General features: G+C 37.4%; 2 protein-coding genes across 3 annotated transcripts; both read left to right on the forward strand.

Moving 5' to 3' along the window:
- Positions 1–1632: 1632 nt before the first annotated feature.
- LOC122134895 (interferon-induced very large GTPase 1-like) lies at positions 1633–8368 on the forward strand. The gene is made up of 2 exons (XM_042711955.1): positions 1633–1992; positions 2884–8368. The coding sequence occupies exons 1-2, from the start codon at positions 1777–1779 to the stop codon at positions 7258–7260; spliced, it is 4593 nt and encodes a 1530-aa protein (XP_042567889.1). The 5' UTR covers positions 1633–1776; the 3' UTR covers positions 7261–8368.
- Positions 8369–9427: 1059 nt separating this feature from the next.
- On the forward strand, positions 9428–16943 carry LOC109062701 (WD repeat-containing protein 48). 2 transcript variants are annotated; one of them, XM_042711967.1, is made up of 19 exons: positions 9428–9581; positions 10279–10419; positions 10608–10683; positions 10794–10876; positions 11130–11259; positions 11717–11805; positions 11925–12026; positions 12370–12594; positions 12698–12772; positions 12886–12988; positions 13138–13235; positions 13311–13418; positions 13506–13602; positions 13988–14083; positions 14628–14733; positions 14836–14923; positions 15025–15101; positions 15325–15517; positions 16016–16943. In XM_042711967.1, the coding sequence occupies exons 1-19, from the start codon at positions 9534–9536 to the stop codon at positions 16109–16111; spliced, it is 2031 nt and encodes a 676-aa protein (XP_042567901.1). In that variant the 5' UTR covers positions 9428–9533; the 3' UTR covers positions 16112–16943. The 2 variants fall into 2 exon arrangements, with proteins under 2 accessions (XP_042567901.1, XP_018935316.2); XM_019079771.2 differs by having other exon boundaries at positions 9429–9581; positions 10605–10683.
- The last annotated feature ends 104 nt before the right edge of the window (positions 16944–17047 follow it).

Consider the following 17047-nt stretch of genomic DNA (forward strand, 5'->3'; position numbering starts at 1 on the left):
ACTCTCATTCTCTTTGACAGTTCACGCACACCACAGAGTATAATGAGAAGCATTTTTAAACCTATTGTGCAACAAAATGCTCAAAACTCTTTTCATAATGTAAGTTGAGTGTTTGAAATAACTTCCTTGTGTGATCTTCTTATCACAGAAAAAGGCAGAAAAAAACACTGGTTTGAAAACCACTGTTCTATACTGTGCTAAATTCTCTGTTGATTAGTATTGCATTATAAATATACTTTATTCTTATTAAAATACCCAAAATGGCTTGAAGAACACAGATATACCAAATGTGTTAGCAGTCGTGTGTTTATTGCCTTAATGTTTGCTCAGTCAGAGTGTTTCTATGTTCGTTTTTTTCAGCTATAGCGATAGCTGAATGCCTTTGTCCATGCTAGGAATTTCCTGAAAAGTCACAAGTTATATGACTTTGTGAGGCACATTTGGGGTTTCTGTGCATAAGCTCCCTCTAGCTTCCAGTATGAATGAAACACATTACATGTGTTTATTAGGGGTGCAACGGTTCTCGGTAAAAGACCTAACCATACCTTTAGGAGTGCTGGGTTTGTTGGTAATTTGTACCGCAATTAATCTCAGTTCTAACAAAGGATATGGATAATATGTTTTGGCGAAAAAACAAAGCTTCAAATACACATTTGGAGTGACAACGTTCACTATTGCACAGCACAGGTGTTGCTGTCTCTGTTTGCGTCCGTGCATCTTTCTTCAACCACGAAATCAAACCGCTACAGGGCCAGTTGACTACAGGAACAAAGCACCGCAGAAGACAACGTTTGTTTATCTCCGTGATGCGGCAGCAGTGTAAACGAATAGACTCAATTTTCTAAGCATTTAGTGGAATTCTCTCTTTTAGCTGTTGTGTAATGTTGTAATATGAACAAATACACTGAACAAAATTATAAACGCAACATTTTTGTTTTTGCCCCCATTTTTGCCCCCAAGATCTTAGACTTTTTCTATGTGCACAAAAGGCCTGTTTCTCTCAAATATTGTTCACAAATTTGTCTAAATCTGTGTTAGTGAACACTTCTCCTTTGCCGAGGTTATCCATCCACATCACAGGTGTGACATAGCAAGATGCTGATTAGACAGCATGATTATTGCACAGGTGTGCATTAGGCTGGCTACAATAAAAGGCCACTCTTAAAGGTAATACTCCTCCTTACCTATATGGAACCATGACCCTAAAACCGCAATACGTACTGAACCGTAATAAACTTGAACCGTTAAAACCCATAGCATTCCATAATGCTCACACCACCCTATTCTGGGTATTAAAAAAAAAAAAACCTTCTCTATAAAGACATTTGAAGTAAACATATGCATATTGCAAAGATATTATATTGCATATTTTCTCCATTGTACAGTGTAATTTTTCCCAGTGTTTTACCACCTCAGGAAGTTTACATTAATGGAAAAATATATTTATTTTTCATATCAAAGAAACCCCATTATTGTGACAACACTTTTATATTTTAAATTGTTTTTTTTTTTTTTTTTTTTTTAAATTATTAAATATATCATGAATAATGCACATTATTATTATTACTGTAGTGTAGGCCTGCTGACTGTAATGCTAATTATTTAAGGAGATCAGAGTTTCCGTCTTGCCTTACAAATCTGGTGTTCACTGGCGTTACCTCTACATGAATGTCTTATGAATTTGAATTTTGGAAATAATTAAGTGGATAATTTACACTTGTCAATCAGTGCATGTTAAAAATAACTAATAACTGAGTGATTTCTGAGTTTGCAGGTATGTGTAAAATTAGACAGGTTATGAAATTGTATACAAAACATTATATTGTATTTGGTTTGAGGCATCAGATCTACCAGACATGGTTAATGTTAATTTTTCTTTTCAGTCAAATAATAATGGATGAGCCTGTCATGGACATGTTAACAAGAGATCCAGATGATGAGATTCCTCCAGGGAGACATCAACATCTAGATGACGTCCTGGACAACCCCCAAGTAAATGATCGTGATCCAGATGATGTCATGGATAATCCTCCACTGACACGTGACAAAAAATTATTAAGGATCATTAAGGATCATTAAGGATCTTTTGAAATGCTGTGACCTAGGTGTCCAAACTCAGCGTCTGAACTCACTGATGTTTATGTGTATATAGGAGCAAATTCCTGCAAACATGTTCAACATAGTGGAAAACCTTTCCAGTGTGGTGGAAAACGCTAGGGAGGGCCAAGTCCCTATAAATACAACCATTTGAAATTAAATGCCCAACAAGCAGATATGGGTGTGATATTCAGATGTCCAAATTGAACAAGTAGCATTAATATATATATATATATATATATATATATATATATGAATCACGCTTTAAATCCAGCAGAATCTCCAGCACAAACAGCATATTTTTAAATGATCACGACAAATATGGTTACCTACACCTTATGGCGATTGCCTTGCCATTCAGTGGTTTTTGAATAAACTTTTGAAAGTTCATGGCCACTCAGCACTTCTCTGCTGTCAGTCCTGCAGTCAACCACGTGAGGGTGTTGATTGGCTCCCATAAAATGATTTGAAAACACCTGCTCTGCTCTACTCACTCAGCACTATATGCTGTTAGTTGAATGAATGGTTCTGTGATTCAGTAATAAAGTCACTTGTCATCACCTAGTGGTGTAACAATGTAACACTGAAGTTCCCTTAACTTTATTCTGTCATCTTTTAAATACTTCTCTGCAAGCATAATAAACATATAAACCGTGCTTGTTTGCTAAAATTGACATAAATGTTTTGTAGTTTGTTCATATTTTATTACTTGTCATATTTTTGAAATGTTCTTTAGAAATCTTTTTAACAAATTATTCTATTCACATGCATCATGATATTTTTCAGCTTGCAGCAGAGCAGCTTATTAAAAGGCTTCACCTTGAAAGTAAACACCAACTCCTGAGAGCTGTTGATTTCCTTCAGTCAGCTGTACAGTCCCAGTTCCCAGAGTCGTGTGCAGAGGACGAGATGCCACAGATTTTTCTACAAAAATTGCTGATGATGGACTACAGAGCAAGAGGCCTCCAGGTTAAAGAGAACAATGAACAACATCACGCACACCAAACAGACAGTGACTCATTTAAGGGTGTTGGTAATGCCTATGATGATCTTTTTGAAGAAACTGCAAAACCTGCTAATGAAACAAACAAATCAGATCCTGTCCACTTAATGGATGTTCAGATGGCTGTGTTTCATTGCGCTGATAGTTTCCTAAAGCAGCTCATCGTGACTAAACTGTCACAGTGTCAGTACGCACTTCCTCTGCTTGTACCCAATCCATTCACACAACAGATTGAGTTCCCACTCTGGACATTTCGACAAATCAAAAAGAGCTGGAAGACAATTGATGATACAGGTAAAATCTCTAGCAAAATCCAGCCAGTCTACAAAGCAGAAACCCCAATGGTGGCTTTCTTCAGGTTTGGTCCTGCATCCTCATCCAAGTCTCAACTAATGAACAGCCTGATCAATGAGAAGCACAACACATTCTTCCACAGGAACTGCCCAGGCAGCAGCAGAACCAGAGTCCTGATGGACGGAGTGGTGGAGATCGCATGGTACTGTCCATCTGGAGAGAAAACAGACAGATTTAATCATTGTGTTGCGTTCTGTAACCTCCATGGTGATGCAGGAGCCCATGAAAAACAGCTGGGTATCCTGACTGAAATGGCCTCTGTAAATGTTGCTATTTTACCACAACTTGACAAAAAAGACAAAAGCATGACCAAGATCCAAACCTTCTACAAGGACTCAAAGCCACTCATCTGCATTCTTACTGACAATGATTTAGCTCTGACAGAAATGCGGAAAGGGAAATACAAAATTGGTTTGAAAGACAGAAATCAGTCAGTTGTATTTGAAGTCAGAAAAGCTATAAATAATGTGCTTTTATCTACTGAATCATGTTCCTTTTTCAAGCCTGAAGACGTGGCTAAACATTCCAATATCAGAGTAGATGAGGTTAATGATTATGACTGCAGGAAAGGAAAAGATGCAGCGCTACAGATAATAAATTTACTGAAGGATAAAGATCTGACTAAAATCAAAGAATCATTCCTGCCATTTCAGGGAAAACTGTGGCATCAGTGGTGCCAGAAGAATAAAGAACTTCATCGACCTACATTAGGAGAACTACATAAGGGAAGCAACATTGAAAAGAACAAAAGTTCTAAAAAATCAGAAATGCAGAAAATCCGTGAACTGCAGCAAACATCTGACCTAAGTCAGTTTATCCACATCTTCATCCAAAAACTGAATTCACAAGTAGGAAAAGAGACTGTATACTTTCTTAAATGGCTTGGTATCCTACTTGATGATTATACCACTGAGAGTGTCTCAGTCCTTCATCATGAGTATCATGAAAAGTGGTCAACAGTCCTCAATCTTAAAAAGAAACATGATAAATCACAGCAAATGAGTGCTGCACAAGTCGAACTTGAGAGAGTATCTAAGAAACTACAAGCTGCAACCTTTGGCTTAGAGCACATACTAAGAGAGATCGGTCAGGTATATGAATCATGTTTATCTGTGAAAAGGAACCACAATGAACTGATGTTTAACTTCTCCTCTCTTCCAAGTCTTGCAGCAGAGATGATGATCTCTGGATTTCCACTGGAGCTGATGGATGGTGATGCAGCCCATGTTCCTCTGATCTGGGTTACTGCTGTTCTTGATGCACTCATCCAGAAACTGGGAGACCAGAGAGTCTATGTGTTGTCAGTTTTAGGGATTCAGAGCTCTGGGAAATCCACCATGCTGAACACCATGTTTGGACTGCAGTTTGCCGTCAGTGCTGGCAGATGCACCAGAGGAGCTTTCATGCAGCTGGTCAGAGTGTCGGAGGAGATGAAAGCACAGCTGAAGTTTGACTATATTCTGGTCGTTGATTCTGAGGGACTTCGTGCCCTAGAACTGGCCGGAAGGTCAACAAGAAATCATGACAATGAAATGGCCACATTTGTTGTTGGTCTTGGAAATATGACTTTGATCAATGTCTTTGGAGAAAACACAGCTGAGATGCAGGACATTCTTCAGATTGTTGTTCAGGCCTTCATGAGGATGAAGAAGATCAGGCTGAATCCAAGCTGCATGTTTGTGCATCAGAACGTTTCTGATGTTACAGCTGGAGAGAAAAACATGGAGGGAAGGAGACGACTGCAGGAGAAACTGGATGAGATGACTGAACTCGCCGCTAAAGAGGAAGACTGTGATACAGAGTTTTTCAGTGACGTCATTGCGTTTGACGTTCAGAAGGATGTGAAGCATTTTGCACAGCTCTGGGAAGGCAGCCCACCAATGGCACCACCGAACCCTGACTACAGCAGAAATATTCAGGAGTTAAAGGACAGCATTCTCTCAAAAGCTTCCAAATCTAATGGCATTACACTGTCTCAGTTCAGAATGCGTGTTATTGATCTGTGGAATGCACTGCTGAACGAAAACTTTGTGTTCAGCTTCAAAAACACACTCGAGATTGCGGTATACAGAAAACTGGAAACTAAATACAGTGACTGGACATGGAGCCTCAGAAGTGCAATGATGACCATTGAAGACAAACTCTTCAACAGAATTGCAAATGGAAACATTAAGGTTCAGGAAAATGATTTGTTGACTGAAATGAAAAAGACAAAAGAGCAGGTAGAAAAATCTATGCTGTCGTACTTTGAGGACAGAGATAAAGAAATTCTGTGTCAATGGCGAGGAAGATTTGAAACCAGAATCAAAGATCTTCATGATGACCTTGTGATGGGAACAAAACGAAAGTTGGATGAAGCAATTGAACAGAAAAAAGCCAGGGAGCAGCTGGATCAAAGAAGGACAGAGTATGAAAATAAACTTTTCACTCAGAGCAAGGAACTAGCTTTGAGCCTGAGAAATAAAGGAACAGAGGGACTTATGCTTAAGGAGGAGTTTGACATGATGTGGAGTAAATGGGTCACTGAAATGACAAAAGATACTCCTCCACTGGAGGACTTGAACTTTTGGGAGGATGTGATGCAGATCCTATCAGAAAACCATGAACTGACTTTTGTTCATGAGCGATTAAATCAGAAAGATTATGAACTGATAGACCGCCGGATTGATTATTGTGACTATATAATGCTAAAGAAGGATCCAGAATATTCTGATGACACTGCATCTTCAGAGGAAGATACCGAGAGCTCAAAGAAGGGCCTAAATGCTGTATGTCAATCTTTAATAAGAGATCTGATTCATAAAATTATTCAGGAAACTGAGAAAACAACAAAGAATTCACCAGTTGGAAGACGGGGCTATAATGATAGTTACATTCAAGAGATAACAGATTGTGTTAAAAAGTCTGTACAGCAACATCAATCAGAGAGCCAAAATTACATCTTGAAAAAGGAGTTTACCATAGATCTCAGTCTTCATGTGTGTGACATTGCAAGACAGGAGTTTACTGAGCTCCACAAAGAATTCAGAGAAGCATGTGACCCGAGACTTTATCTTGAGAAGCAAAAAACTCAGTATTGCAATGTGTTCATGAACTTCTACAGAGGCACACCAGCAACCATACAGAGTGAATTCATCTGCAGCAATCTTGAACCGTCCATCCTACAAGCAGTTTACAATGAAACTGCTATTGGTTTGGCAGCACAGATGAGGTCTGACATAGAAGCATTTTGTGAGAACAGACCAAATCTGGAGAAACACATTCTGAAATTCCTTGCAGAAAAGGAGGACTTCAAGCATTACATTAAATATATTCATAATCCCAGATCATACTTTAAACAATTCATAAAAAATGAAGTGAAAAGATACTTCACCAAACAAAACCAAAAAATTCTAAACGTTTTCAAGGAAAATCTAAAACAAACAGAGGAGACTGTAAGTAATGCAATGAAAGCAGCCACAGTGGAGGCCAAGAGTACGAGTGGAGACGGCAACATGTGGTTCAGATGCTTCACCACAACACTAACAGATGAGCTGAAACTCACAGGGAACTCATGTGTGGATCTCAGTGAAATTAAAGATTTGGATTTTCTTGAGAAGCTTTTAAGTGACAGTCTGAAGGAGAAGATGACAAACCTACAAAACAGTTTTAAAAGCATTAATGACATACAAATGGAAAAATGCAGAAAGGGACCAGATGAGATTTTGATTGAGCACTTCTGTCAGTGCTGCTGGGTTCAGTGTCCTTTCTGTAAAGCCATCTGCACCAACACAATGGAAGACCATCTTGGAGATCACATAGTTTAATTCCACCGCAATATTGGTCTGAATGGGTGGTCTTACAGAGAAACAACAAATTTGGCTGTTGAAATCTGCACGACAGCAGTATCGAGTGATCGATATTTCTATCCGAATTCCACAGATGATGCAGTCCCCTGGAAAGAATACAGAAAAGGAGGTTGTAATTATGCTAACTGGAGCATCACCCCTGACTTCAGTGATCTGCTCTACTGGAAGTGGTTTGTGTGCAGATTCCAGAAAGATCTGGAAACATACTACAGTAAGACATTCCAGGGAGATGGTGAGATTCCAGATGAATGGAAACGATACACAAAAAAGAAAGCTCTGGAGAGTTTGGATAAATACATGTAATGGAAAAGTAAACACATGACACCCTCTCAGGTCCCTGATTACAGATGATATTTTGACATCCTGTTTCACACAATACCAGGGGTGTCCAAACTTGGTCCTGGATGGCCACTGTCCTCAGTTTAGCTCCAACTTGCCTCAACACACCTGACTGGAAGTTTCTACGTTGTGCTTTCATATGAGATCTTTTTCTGACAGTGTTTGTATAAATACTGTCACATTTTGTTGTGAACTCTGCTGAGCTTTTTATAAACTATCAATGTTTAGAGAGACAAACATGTGATTGTTAAGCCAGTAGGAAATGTTTAATGATTTACTAAGTCAAAAAACATATCCTCAGCTTATAAAAATAAATTGAGAACAGATGTTTTTTGTGACTTTTTTAGATCTGATGTATTCTAGGAAATTGGTGGATGTGATGATGCAGTGTATCTCTCTGCCTATGACTGGAATTCAGTAGATAAATTAGACTGTTGTTTAATTTCATACTGGACATAATTTTGCAAACAGTCATGTTGCTTGTATCTTACATCTACTGTACTCTGGATGAAAGCCAATAGTTAACAGATTAAAAAATCCAACCATATTGTTTTGCTTACCAGAGATGAAAATTCACCATGATGGTTTCCTATGTTAATCACGTTAATCTTTTGAAAGCTCTTATAGTACATAGTTAAATATTTTTGATTTGTACTCATGGTTATCTAGACATATTGCAGGTTTATAGGTTTTATCATATTGTGTGATGATGTAAATTCTGAATAAAGCCTGGTGAATGAAATTAAGTTTGATTCTCTCTTTTTTTTATTTTATGCATAACTTATGTAATACCTGTGCGTAACAGAGGTATGTGAAGACTTTGAGTAGGTAAAAAGCTCTATAATGTTAATATGTTTATGTGCATGTTTGCTTTAACAGTGACAGAAAACATGCAAACAAAGCAAGATAATGTTTAATGCAAAATACACATTTGTCTGCTCTATGTGCATTCTGCATGTGCTGGACTCACATCTCAGCTGCCCTTAAAGAAGTTGCTTACATTCATACTTAGGAATATAACATTACTTACTCAAAAATAAATGGGGGGAAAAAACAAGTGGAGGGTTAAATGGAGATTATATTGTGCATGAACCAGTGTTATATTTATTTAAGCATTTTGGTTGTCTTCCTTATCTGACACTGTATATATATATATAGCTCAACTCTCATCCAAGTTATCCCCTTTTTGAACTTTTGGGATGTGGTGGGAGCTTCTGAGGTAGGGTTATCTGGTTGGTCAGCCACAAGGACAGTTTCTTCCCCCAGGCAATCTACCTCATGAACAGTTAAATGTTCCCCACTTATGCAATAAAAATGTGCAATATTCTTTTATATTTGCATTTGTTACCTCTCCATCCAAGTACATCTCTGCATCTTACTCTATTCTATTCCATTATCATCTATAGCACAACTGTTCATACAATTTATTTATTTGCAAATTTTTTTTTTTTTTTGTGTGTGTGTGTGTGTGTGTGTGTGTGTTGTTGTTGTCTCTGTGTACTGGAAGCCTATGTCACTAAAACAAATTCCTTGTATGCGTAAGCATACTTGGCAATAAAGCTCTTTCTGATTCTGATTCTGATATATAGGCTATTTTATACAGTATGCTATTATATTTTTTAAATATATTTGAACTTGTGTTATGTCGTGTGCAATTTGATGCCATTTGAACTATTTTAAATTTAAAATCATTATCTTAAGGGTAAAAAATCTTAATCTTATTTTAAGGGTTAAGGGCAAAACTCCAGCCATCTATCAGTCAACAATCAACAGTTCATTTAGGTACATCGCAAATGTTCTCAATAGCGGCCTCTAGTGACAGATCTGGACAGGCCCAACAAACACCAGCTATCTTCCGGAAGTGACGCATTCCCTGATTGTCAACATGCAAGATGGCGACGCATCACAGGCAGAACGCTGCTGGAAGGAGAAAAGTGCAGGTAATAATTTACAGAAAAATGTTTCGTGCCTTTAAAACCATGTATTAGTGAATTTATATACGTTTACTTGTTTGAGGAAAGTGTTGCCAATATAGCGTCCTTAATATTTACAAACCGAAACATTACCACCCTTAAAATAATAATTACTATTGTGTTACTGTAGTACAGTGATGATATGTAACACAGTGGCGTTCAGTCATTTTTAAATGTGTCCAAATAGATTCGGTTCATTAGATTACTTTAATACCTGTTTATATTAGAGAGTGTACAACACTTTGTATATATATTTAAAACTACGCTTAAAGTATGGCTTAAGGAAAATGAGATATGTGATCATTGACTTGGATTTGTAATTTAATGTAGTTTGATGTGATATTGTATGTGTTATATGTATTGTATTGTTTGTCACTTAATATTGTAATTTTGTAACAACATCCTGCCCAGAGACTGCATATGCAAATTAGCTTTATAGCTAACTCCGGCACAACACTGCTGTTGTGCATCGTCCCTGTACAAATAAACGAAATAAAAAAAATAAATAAATAAATAAACATTATACCTTTGCATACAGATGTTGTACAGCCTCTTAATGGCATAACATTTTTCAATAACTTTAGTAAATTTGTAGTTTTGGTAAACTGTAGGTAGTCTTTGATTGTCTGATAAACTGGAGTTATTAATAAGGATATGTTTCCAGGTTTCCTACGTGATTAGAGAAGAGGTGGAGAAGTACAATCGTAATGGTGTGAACGCTCTTCAGTTGGATCCTGCTCTCAACAGACTCTTCACAGCCGGCCGAGATTCCATCATCAGGATATGGAGTGTCAATCAACACAAAGTACAACCTGCATTTTTCATGATTTATGAATATTAATGCACTCGATCCCTTATTTTGTTACTGTGCAACCACACCTTCCATTTTGAGCGACAGTGTTAACTTTGTATCTCCCTCAAAGGCGGCTGATCTCTCTCTGTGGTCAAATGTTTCTGATAAGTCCAGCTAACAGCCGTTTACTATTGCAGCAGGATCCTTACATCGCTTCAATGGAGCATCACACGGACTGGGTGAATGACATCATCCTCTGTTGTAATGGAAAAACATGTATGTCTAAGCACCTCATATGGCTTTCACAGAAACTTCATGCTCAAGTCCCATCAAATACTGTATATCCTGAGCTTTAGCTAGTTTCAGTGGATCGTTCTGTGTTGCAGTGATATCAGCCTCGTCGGACACCACCGTGAAAGTCTGGAATGCACACAAAGGGTTCTGCATGTCCACTTTACGGACACATAAGGTACTTTTCTTATTATATTTATCTTAGTTTGTTGCTTTCATTTTGTTTAATTTTCATGCATAAGGGTTATTCTGATGGAAGTCCTGTATTGCCAGACATTTGACTATTGACAAACAATTTGGTCATTTAACAGCTCCAGGAATTTGCATATAAAAACAGATTAAAGCTTGAAATTTTGAGAGAGTTTTTGCCATTTTGTGTGCTATATGATTATGAGACAAAGTGATTATGTCGATTTTGATTCACTCTTCAGGACTACGTCAAAGCTTTAGCATATGCGAAGGAAAAGGAGCTGGTGGCTTCAGCCGGTCTGGACCGGCAGATCTTCCTGTGGGATGTGAACACACTGACGGCTCTGACTGCCTCTAATAATACAGTCACCAGTGAGCAAACTCTCTTAGTCATTCTGTGTGAAACTGTCTTCCTTCTGAGTCATCGAGTTAGTGTTGAAGCATGTAATCAAGCAGAAGATTAGGAGAATTTCTTCCGAAGTGAATGCAGCACTGCATCCAGTGTCAATATAGTATCGCTGAGATACTGTTATAGGTTTTATTAAATGTTGGAATTTTAATTTCTTGTATTTTTGACATTTTTATAAGTTATTGTTTATTTAATATGTTTATAGTTTTTATTCATTTTGATTTTAGTTTTAGTTATTTCAGTACATCAAGTTAAACTGAAAGAAAATGAAATGTTGCCTCTGTAACTAACTTAAATAAGTTTATGTTTTTGTATATTTTATTTCAGTTAACATTTTATTTCAAAATGTTAACTGTTTATTTTTATTTTTTAATTAGTTAAGTGTAATAACCCTGATTGCATCTATAATTTCTGTGACAGCTTCCTCACTAAGTGGAAACAAGGACTCCATCTACAGTCTGGCCATGAATCAGACAGGAACCGTGATCATCTCAGGATCTACAGAGAAGGTTAGTCTCACAGTTTTGTGGTTTTAGGTTTCAAGGAAGGAAGATTGTCATTTCAACTCCAGGTTCAAATAAAAAGGTTTTGATTATTGGAAATGTTTTGTGCCCTTTTTTTTGGTCAGGTCTTGAGGGTCTGGGATCCACGGACATGTGCTAAGCTAATGAAGCTGAAAGGCCACGCTGACAACGTCAAATCATTATTGTTAAACAGAGACGGCACACAGGTAGCACTTCAACACAGCTCCAGAAATAATAGCACATTTTGTATATCATGTGTACATCAGATCCCAAACTATGAGAAAAAATGTTTGGAATCCGGCCTTTCGAACTGAGATGCAAAAAATCTTATAATATTTTAATATGAATGTGATTTGGATATGGTTTGTAAACATCAGATTTCATCTGTATTTTTTATTTTTTTTGCTTTTCAAACAGCTAAATAGATTTGTTTCAGATATGACAAAAAAATCAGCTATATTTTTTACCTGTCTGAACACAGCCATTGTTACTCTAACTTTGAGGTTTTCCATCAAATACACATTAAACCTGCACTGTTTCTCTGTCTAGTGTCTCTCTGGTAGCTCCGATGGTACGATACGCTTGTGGTCTCTCGGTCAGCAGCGATGCATCGCCACATACCGGGTCCACGATGAGGGCGTGTGGGCCCTGCAGGTGAACGAGGCCTTCACGCACATCTACTCTGGCGGACGTGACCGAAAAATCTACTGTACGGATCTGCGTAACCCTGACTTGCGTCTACTCATATGTGAAGAGAAAGCTCCCATCCTGAAGGTAAGCTTGAGCTGCTTCGCGTTTGAAAATATAGAAATGAAGTCATTATCAAATGTAAGTGTTTAAGAACGCTGCTCTTATATCGGATGTTTTCTCTGTGCAGATGGAATTGGACAAATCAGCTGATCCTCCTCAAGCAATTTGGGTGTCCACAACAAAATCATTTGTAAACAAATGGGTGAGATTTCTAAACAGTAGTGTATATGTGCAGTTGAACTGAAATGCATTAAACTGAATGAAAACATTCCTTCAGCTCATATCTGTCTGTATTTGTTTATTTGTCAATCTCAGTCTCTAAAGGGCATGCAGAACTTCAGAGCATCCGGAGACTATGACAATGACTGTAGTGCCCCGTTAACTCCACTGTGTACACAGCCAGAGCAGGTCATCAAAGGTAAATGAGCAAACTGTATAAGGAACTTGTTGCTTTGGGTAGAAGCCTCCCGTTAAATGACTGATTACTGATCTCACTTGATCAAAATGTGCTCAGCTGTTTTCTATAATTGATTTCATCTTTGACTGAGAGCTTGAATTCAATTTCAGGTGGCACCAGCATCGTTCAGTGTCACATTCTCAATGATAAGAGGCACATACTTACCAAAGACTCCAATAACAGTGTGGCATTCTGGGATGTCCTGAAGGTAAGAGCAGATGATGAGAAGCTTTTGTGGCATCTTGATGCCAGTTGTTATTTAATCTCACTCTGTGTTTGGTAGGCATGTAAGGGGGAAGACCTGGGTAAAGTGGACTTTGATGAAGAAATTAAAAAGAGGTTCAAGATGGTCTATGTGCCCAACTGGTTTTCTGTAGATCTCAAGACAGGGGTGAGTGTTAGCAGCTTGTTTTTAAGTTAATAATGAGGGTGAAGATGAAAGATAATGAATGTTACATCTGTTCTTGCTGCTTTTCAGATGCTGACTATCACTCTGGATGAAAGTGATTGTTTTGCGGCGTGGGTGGCAGCTAAAGATGCTAGTTTTACAAGCCCTGACGGCTCTGATCCAAAGTGTAATGTCTTCTTCTAAATGCCTCGTGTTGTTTTGCTGTGACTAAGTATTTTATTCTTTAGCTGAATATCTAATATTTATGCTGCAAAAATGACATTCTTGAGGCAGTTTTTTCAGAGGCCTTTTTTTAATAATTTCTTTGAAAAATTGTATGATTTTTATTTTTTGCACACTTCACCTTTAAAATCAAGATAGAAATGCCTTTGATTTTGCAATTGTTTTTAAAACAAGTCTTACTACCTTTTTGATGTAAGGACTTTTAGAAAACAAGATGATGATACAGATAAACAACGGTATTTTTGAAGTGTTTGTTTATCATTCATATTCTGACCGTACGACTTCATTTGACAGTAAGAATTATGTAATAACTATTCTTTGTGTTTCAGTGAATCTGGGTGGGCTGCTCCTGCAGGCACTGTTAGAGTTCTGGCCCAGAACTCATATAAACCCAGTGGAAGAGGAAGAAATCGAACTCAACCATGGTAGAATTTTTCTTTTTTTCTGTAAAGGAATATTTGAATAAAGGCAATAATGATTATTATTATTATTTAAAAAATATTTTCTGTTAATAGTTTTCAGTTGTGAATCAAATTAATTTATCTGTTCTGTTATTTTAGTTCATCCTAGAATTTTTTGCAATGCATTCTGAGATTGCCTAATGCAGATGAATGCATGCAGTTATTTTGGTAGTTTTTTTTTTTTTTTTTTTTTTTTTTTTAAAGCATAATGGCTTTGTTTAAAGCATAGTTTGCTGTATATTTATCATGTAGCAATTCAGTAGAATTTGCCTTTATGCTAATAATTCTGCTATAAATAATTGAAATAAGATTTTTAATAAGTATGTATTTAATAATAAATTTCTGTTAATACATTTTCACTGAGTTCTTTACAATGTATACTGACATTTCCCTGTCAGCAAAGAATGTGTGGAATTATTTCTGTATTTAAGCAAAGCTTGGTTTGTGAGCTAATGGAATTCATGGAAATATGCAGTTGGTTTCTGATTTAGTAATTTTCTCCCTGTAGTGAACGGTGAACAGGAGAGCCGAATTCAGAAGGGCAACGGCTACTTCCAGGTTCCTCCACACACTCCTGTCATCTTTGGTGAAGCAGGAGGAAGAACGTTGTTTAGGTCAGAACAGCAGTGTCCAGAACTGATGAAGACATTGAACTCATCTGACTTTCCTTCCTGTATCTTGTCTTCATTATAAGCTGTATTTCCTTCCATTTCCAGGTTATTGTGCCGTGATTCTGGAGGAGAGACAGAGTCCATGTTACTGAATGAAACTGTACCTCAGTGGGTTATTGATATCACTGTAGATGTGAGCGTTTCATATCCCACAATCATTCCATTAAGTGTCCATGATATGGACTCAAAAAAAGTTTTTGATTGTATATTGACTGCTTTTCTTTTCTGCTACAGAAAAACATGCCAAAATTCAACAAGATCCCGTTCTACCTCCAACCTCATTCGTCATCTGGGGCCAAAACACTCAAAAAGTATGCAGTGTTTGTAAGATACGGTATATAAAGAAAGTTTTCTGGGACAAAATGCTTGTGATAAGTCTTATGCTCAGTTATGTTGAAATGTTTCTAGTTCATTTTTAGAAGTCATACTGGACTATGCATTTGTCTGTACATTACTTGACTGGACTATACATTTAAATATTTTGTGTTTTGATCTTCAGTAAACTGATTATTCATCAAAATCTGTTGTTTTCAGGGACCGTTTGTCCGCTAGTGACATGCTGCAGGTGCGGAAAGTGATGGAACACGTCTACGAGAAGATCATCAACCTCGACACGGAGTCACAGACCACCAGCTCCTCAGCCAATGACAAACCAGGAGAGCAGGAGAAAGAGGAAGACGTGGCAATAGTGGCCGAAGAGAAGATTGAGCTCATGTGTTTAGATCAGGTTAGACCCCCTATCAGACCTTCCTTACTGCCTCCAGACAAATACAAAGTACTAGAGATACACCCTCATCACTCCAATGTGCTCATTTTTCGCTGTTCAACAACTTATTTTCCCCAGATGCTGAAAAGAATTTAAATGAGGTGACCATTATTTAGTTTTGCGAGGTTGCTGGTTAAGTTCACACAGCTTTAGTGACACCAGTAAGCCTTAATAATAAAGTGACATGTGTGAAACATTGATTGACCCAGGGTTAAAATGATCTTAACCCCAGTTAAACAGTGTGAAATGATACTTGAACTTGAGTTCAATCCTACAGTTTTGGGGACTTTCTGATTCTTTTATATTATTTACATATTTATTAATGCTGGACTGCATTGAATGTTTCATGTAAAATTATATCATTTGCATAGTGCTCCTAATTAGTAAATAAACAAAGCTCATGTTACAATGTGAAAAGCTTGTTCATACTCTAATGTTCATGTTTGCTGTCTTTTGTAGCTTTTGGATCCAAACATGGACCTCAGGACTGTAAAGCATTTCATCTGGAAGAGCGGTGGAGACCTGACCCTTCATTATAGACAGAAAGCCACGTGAGAAATCCCCCTGACCTGTGCATAGACTTTAATCTCCTTCAACCCGCATCGCTTTGACTTCCAGAAGAAGCATCCCAGAATGCCCTGCTGTTCTCAGGTCTGATGGTCACCCAGGAGGAATATTTTTTCTCTTTGCATTGGCTTAAAGAAGAGCCAGCAGAAAGATCTGAGCAGCAGTTGAAGGATAGAGACTAAAGACTGACTGCTGATTGATGCAGTTGTTGAGACGTTCTGTGAACTACGACTTAAATTTTTGTCTGCCTTTATTTCATTGATTTTTTTTTCTGTATGTATATTACTGTTGTGTTTAGCGACATGTCTTGTCCAGCTGAACACGAGTCATGATGATGATGATGATGATGATGCACACGAGTACTTCCATTTTCAGACATTCCAGAGACGTTTTCACTAGACCAGATCCAGATCCAAAATCAGTTGCTCTTTGAAGCTCCCCGTTTTGCTTGCTTCCAAGTAAACAATGTATCTTTATTTTCAAGATTAAATTTTATTATAATTTATTTGAAGCTATTTTTATATCAGAGATCAAAATTGCATAATGTGGAACAAGAAGTGCTGTTCATTCTGGCTGATAATGGCTTTAATGGATAGTTGCAATTTACTGCATATGTGTGTGATACACTTTCCAAATGTATATTTCTCATCAGTTTGTTAGTTCATTTCTGTGGATCAGTGCACATGACAGTGTTGCAATCATCAAAAAATGGCCCTGCCCTTGTCAACTACCTGACATTAGAACTGACTTTTTTGTGAATAAATGTTGAAATTGTGCAACTGAAAAAGATGTATATGAATAAATATTTTACTTTTGAGAATGGTGTTTTATAAATGCTGGATTTCATCTAAAACATATTTTAACTCAAAAGCTAAAAAAAAAAAAAAATGGTAACAGTACAATAAGGTTCAGTTTTTAGCAGTA

This window comes from Cyprinus carpio, chromosome A2 (assembly GCF_018340385.1).
Source record: "Cyprinus carpio isolate SPL01 chromosome A2, ASM1834038v1, whole genome shotgun sequence".
Lineage (NCBI taxonomy): Eukaryota > Metazoa > Chordata > Actinopteri > Cypriniformes > Cyprinidae > Cyprinus > Cyprinus carpio.

Excerpts from the sequence above, each read along its gene's own strand:
- LOC122134895 (XM_042711955.1), top strand. The coding sequence starts at position 1,777 with ATGTGTAAAATTAGACAGGTTATGAAATTGTATACAAAACATTATATT. Across the intron at positions 1,993-2,883 it reads ACGTCCTGGACAACCCCCAA|CTTGCAGCAGAGCAGCTTAT; the intron begins GTAAATGATCGT and ends GATATTTTTCAG.
- LOC109062701 (XM_019079771.2), top strand. The coding sequence starts at position 9,534 with ATGGCGACGCATCACAGGCAGAACGCTGCTGGAAGGAGAAAAGTGCAG. Across the intron at positions 10,877-11,129 it reads CCACTTTACGGACACATAAG|GACTACGTCAAAGCTTTAGC; the intron begins GTACTTTTCTTA and ends TTCACTCTTCAG. Across the intron at positions 14,734-14,835 it reads GGAGGAAGAACGTTGTTTAG|GTTATTGTGCCGTGATTCTG; the intron begins GTCAGAACAGCA and ends TTCCATTTCCAG.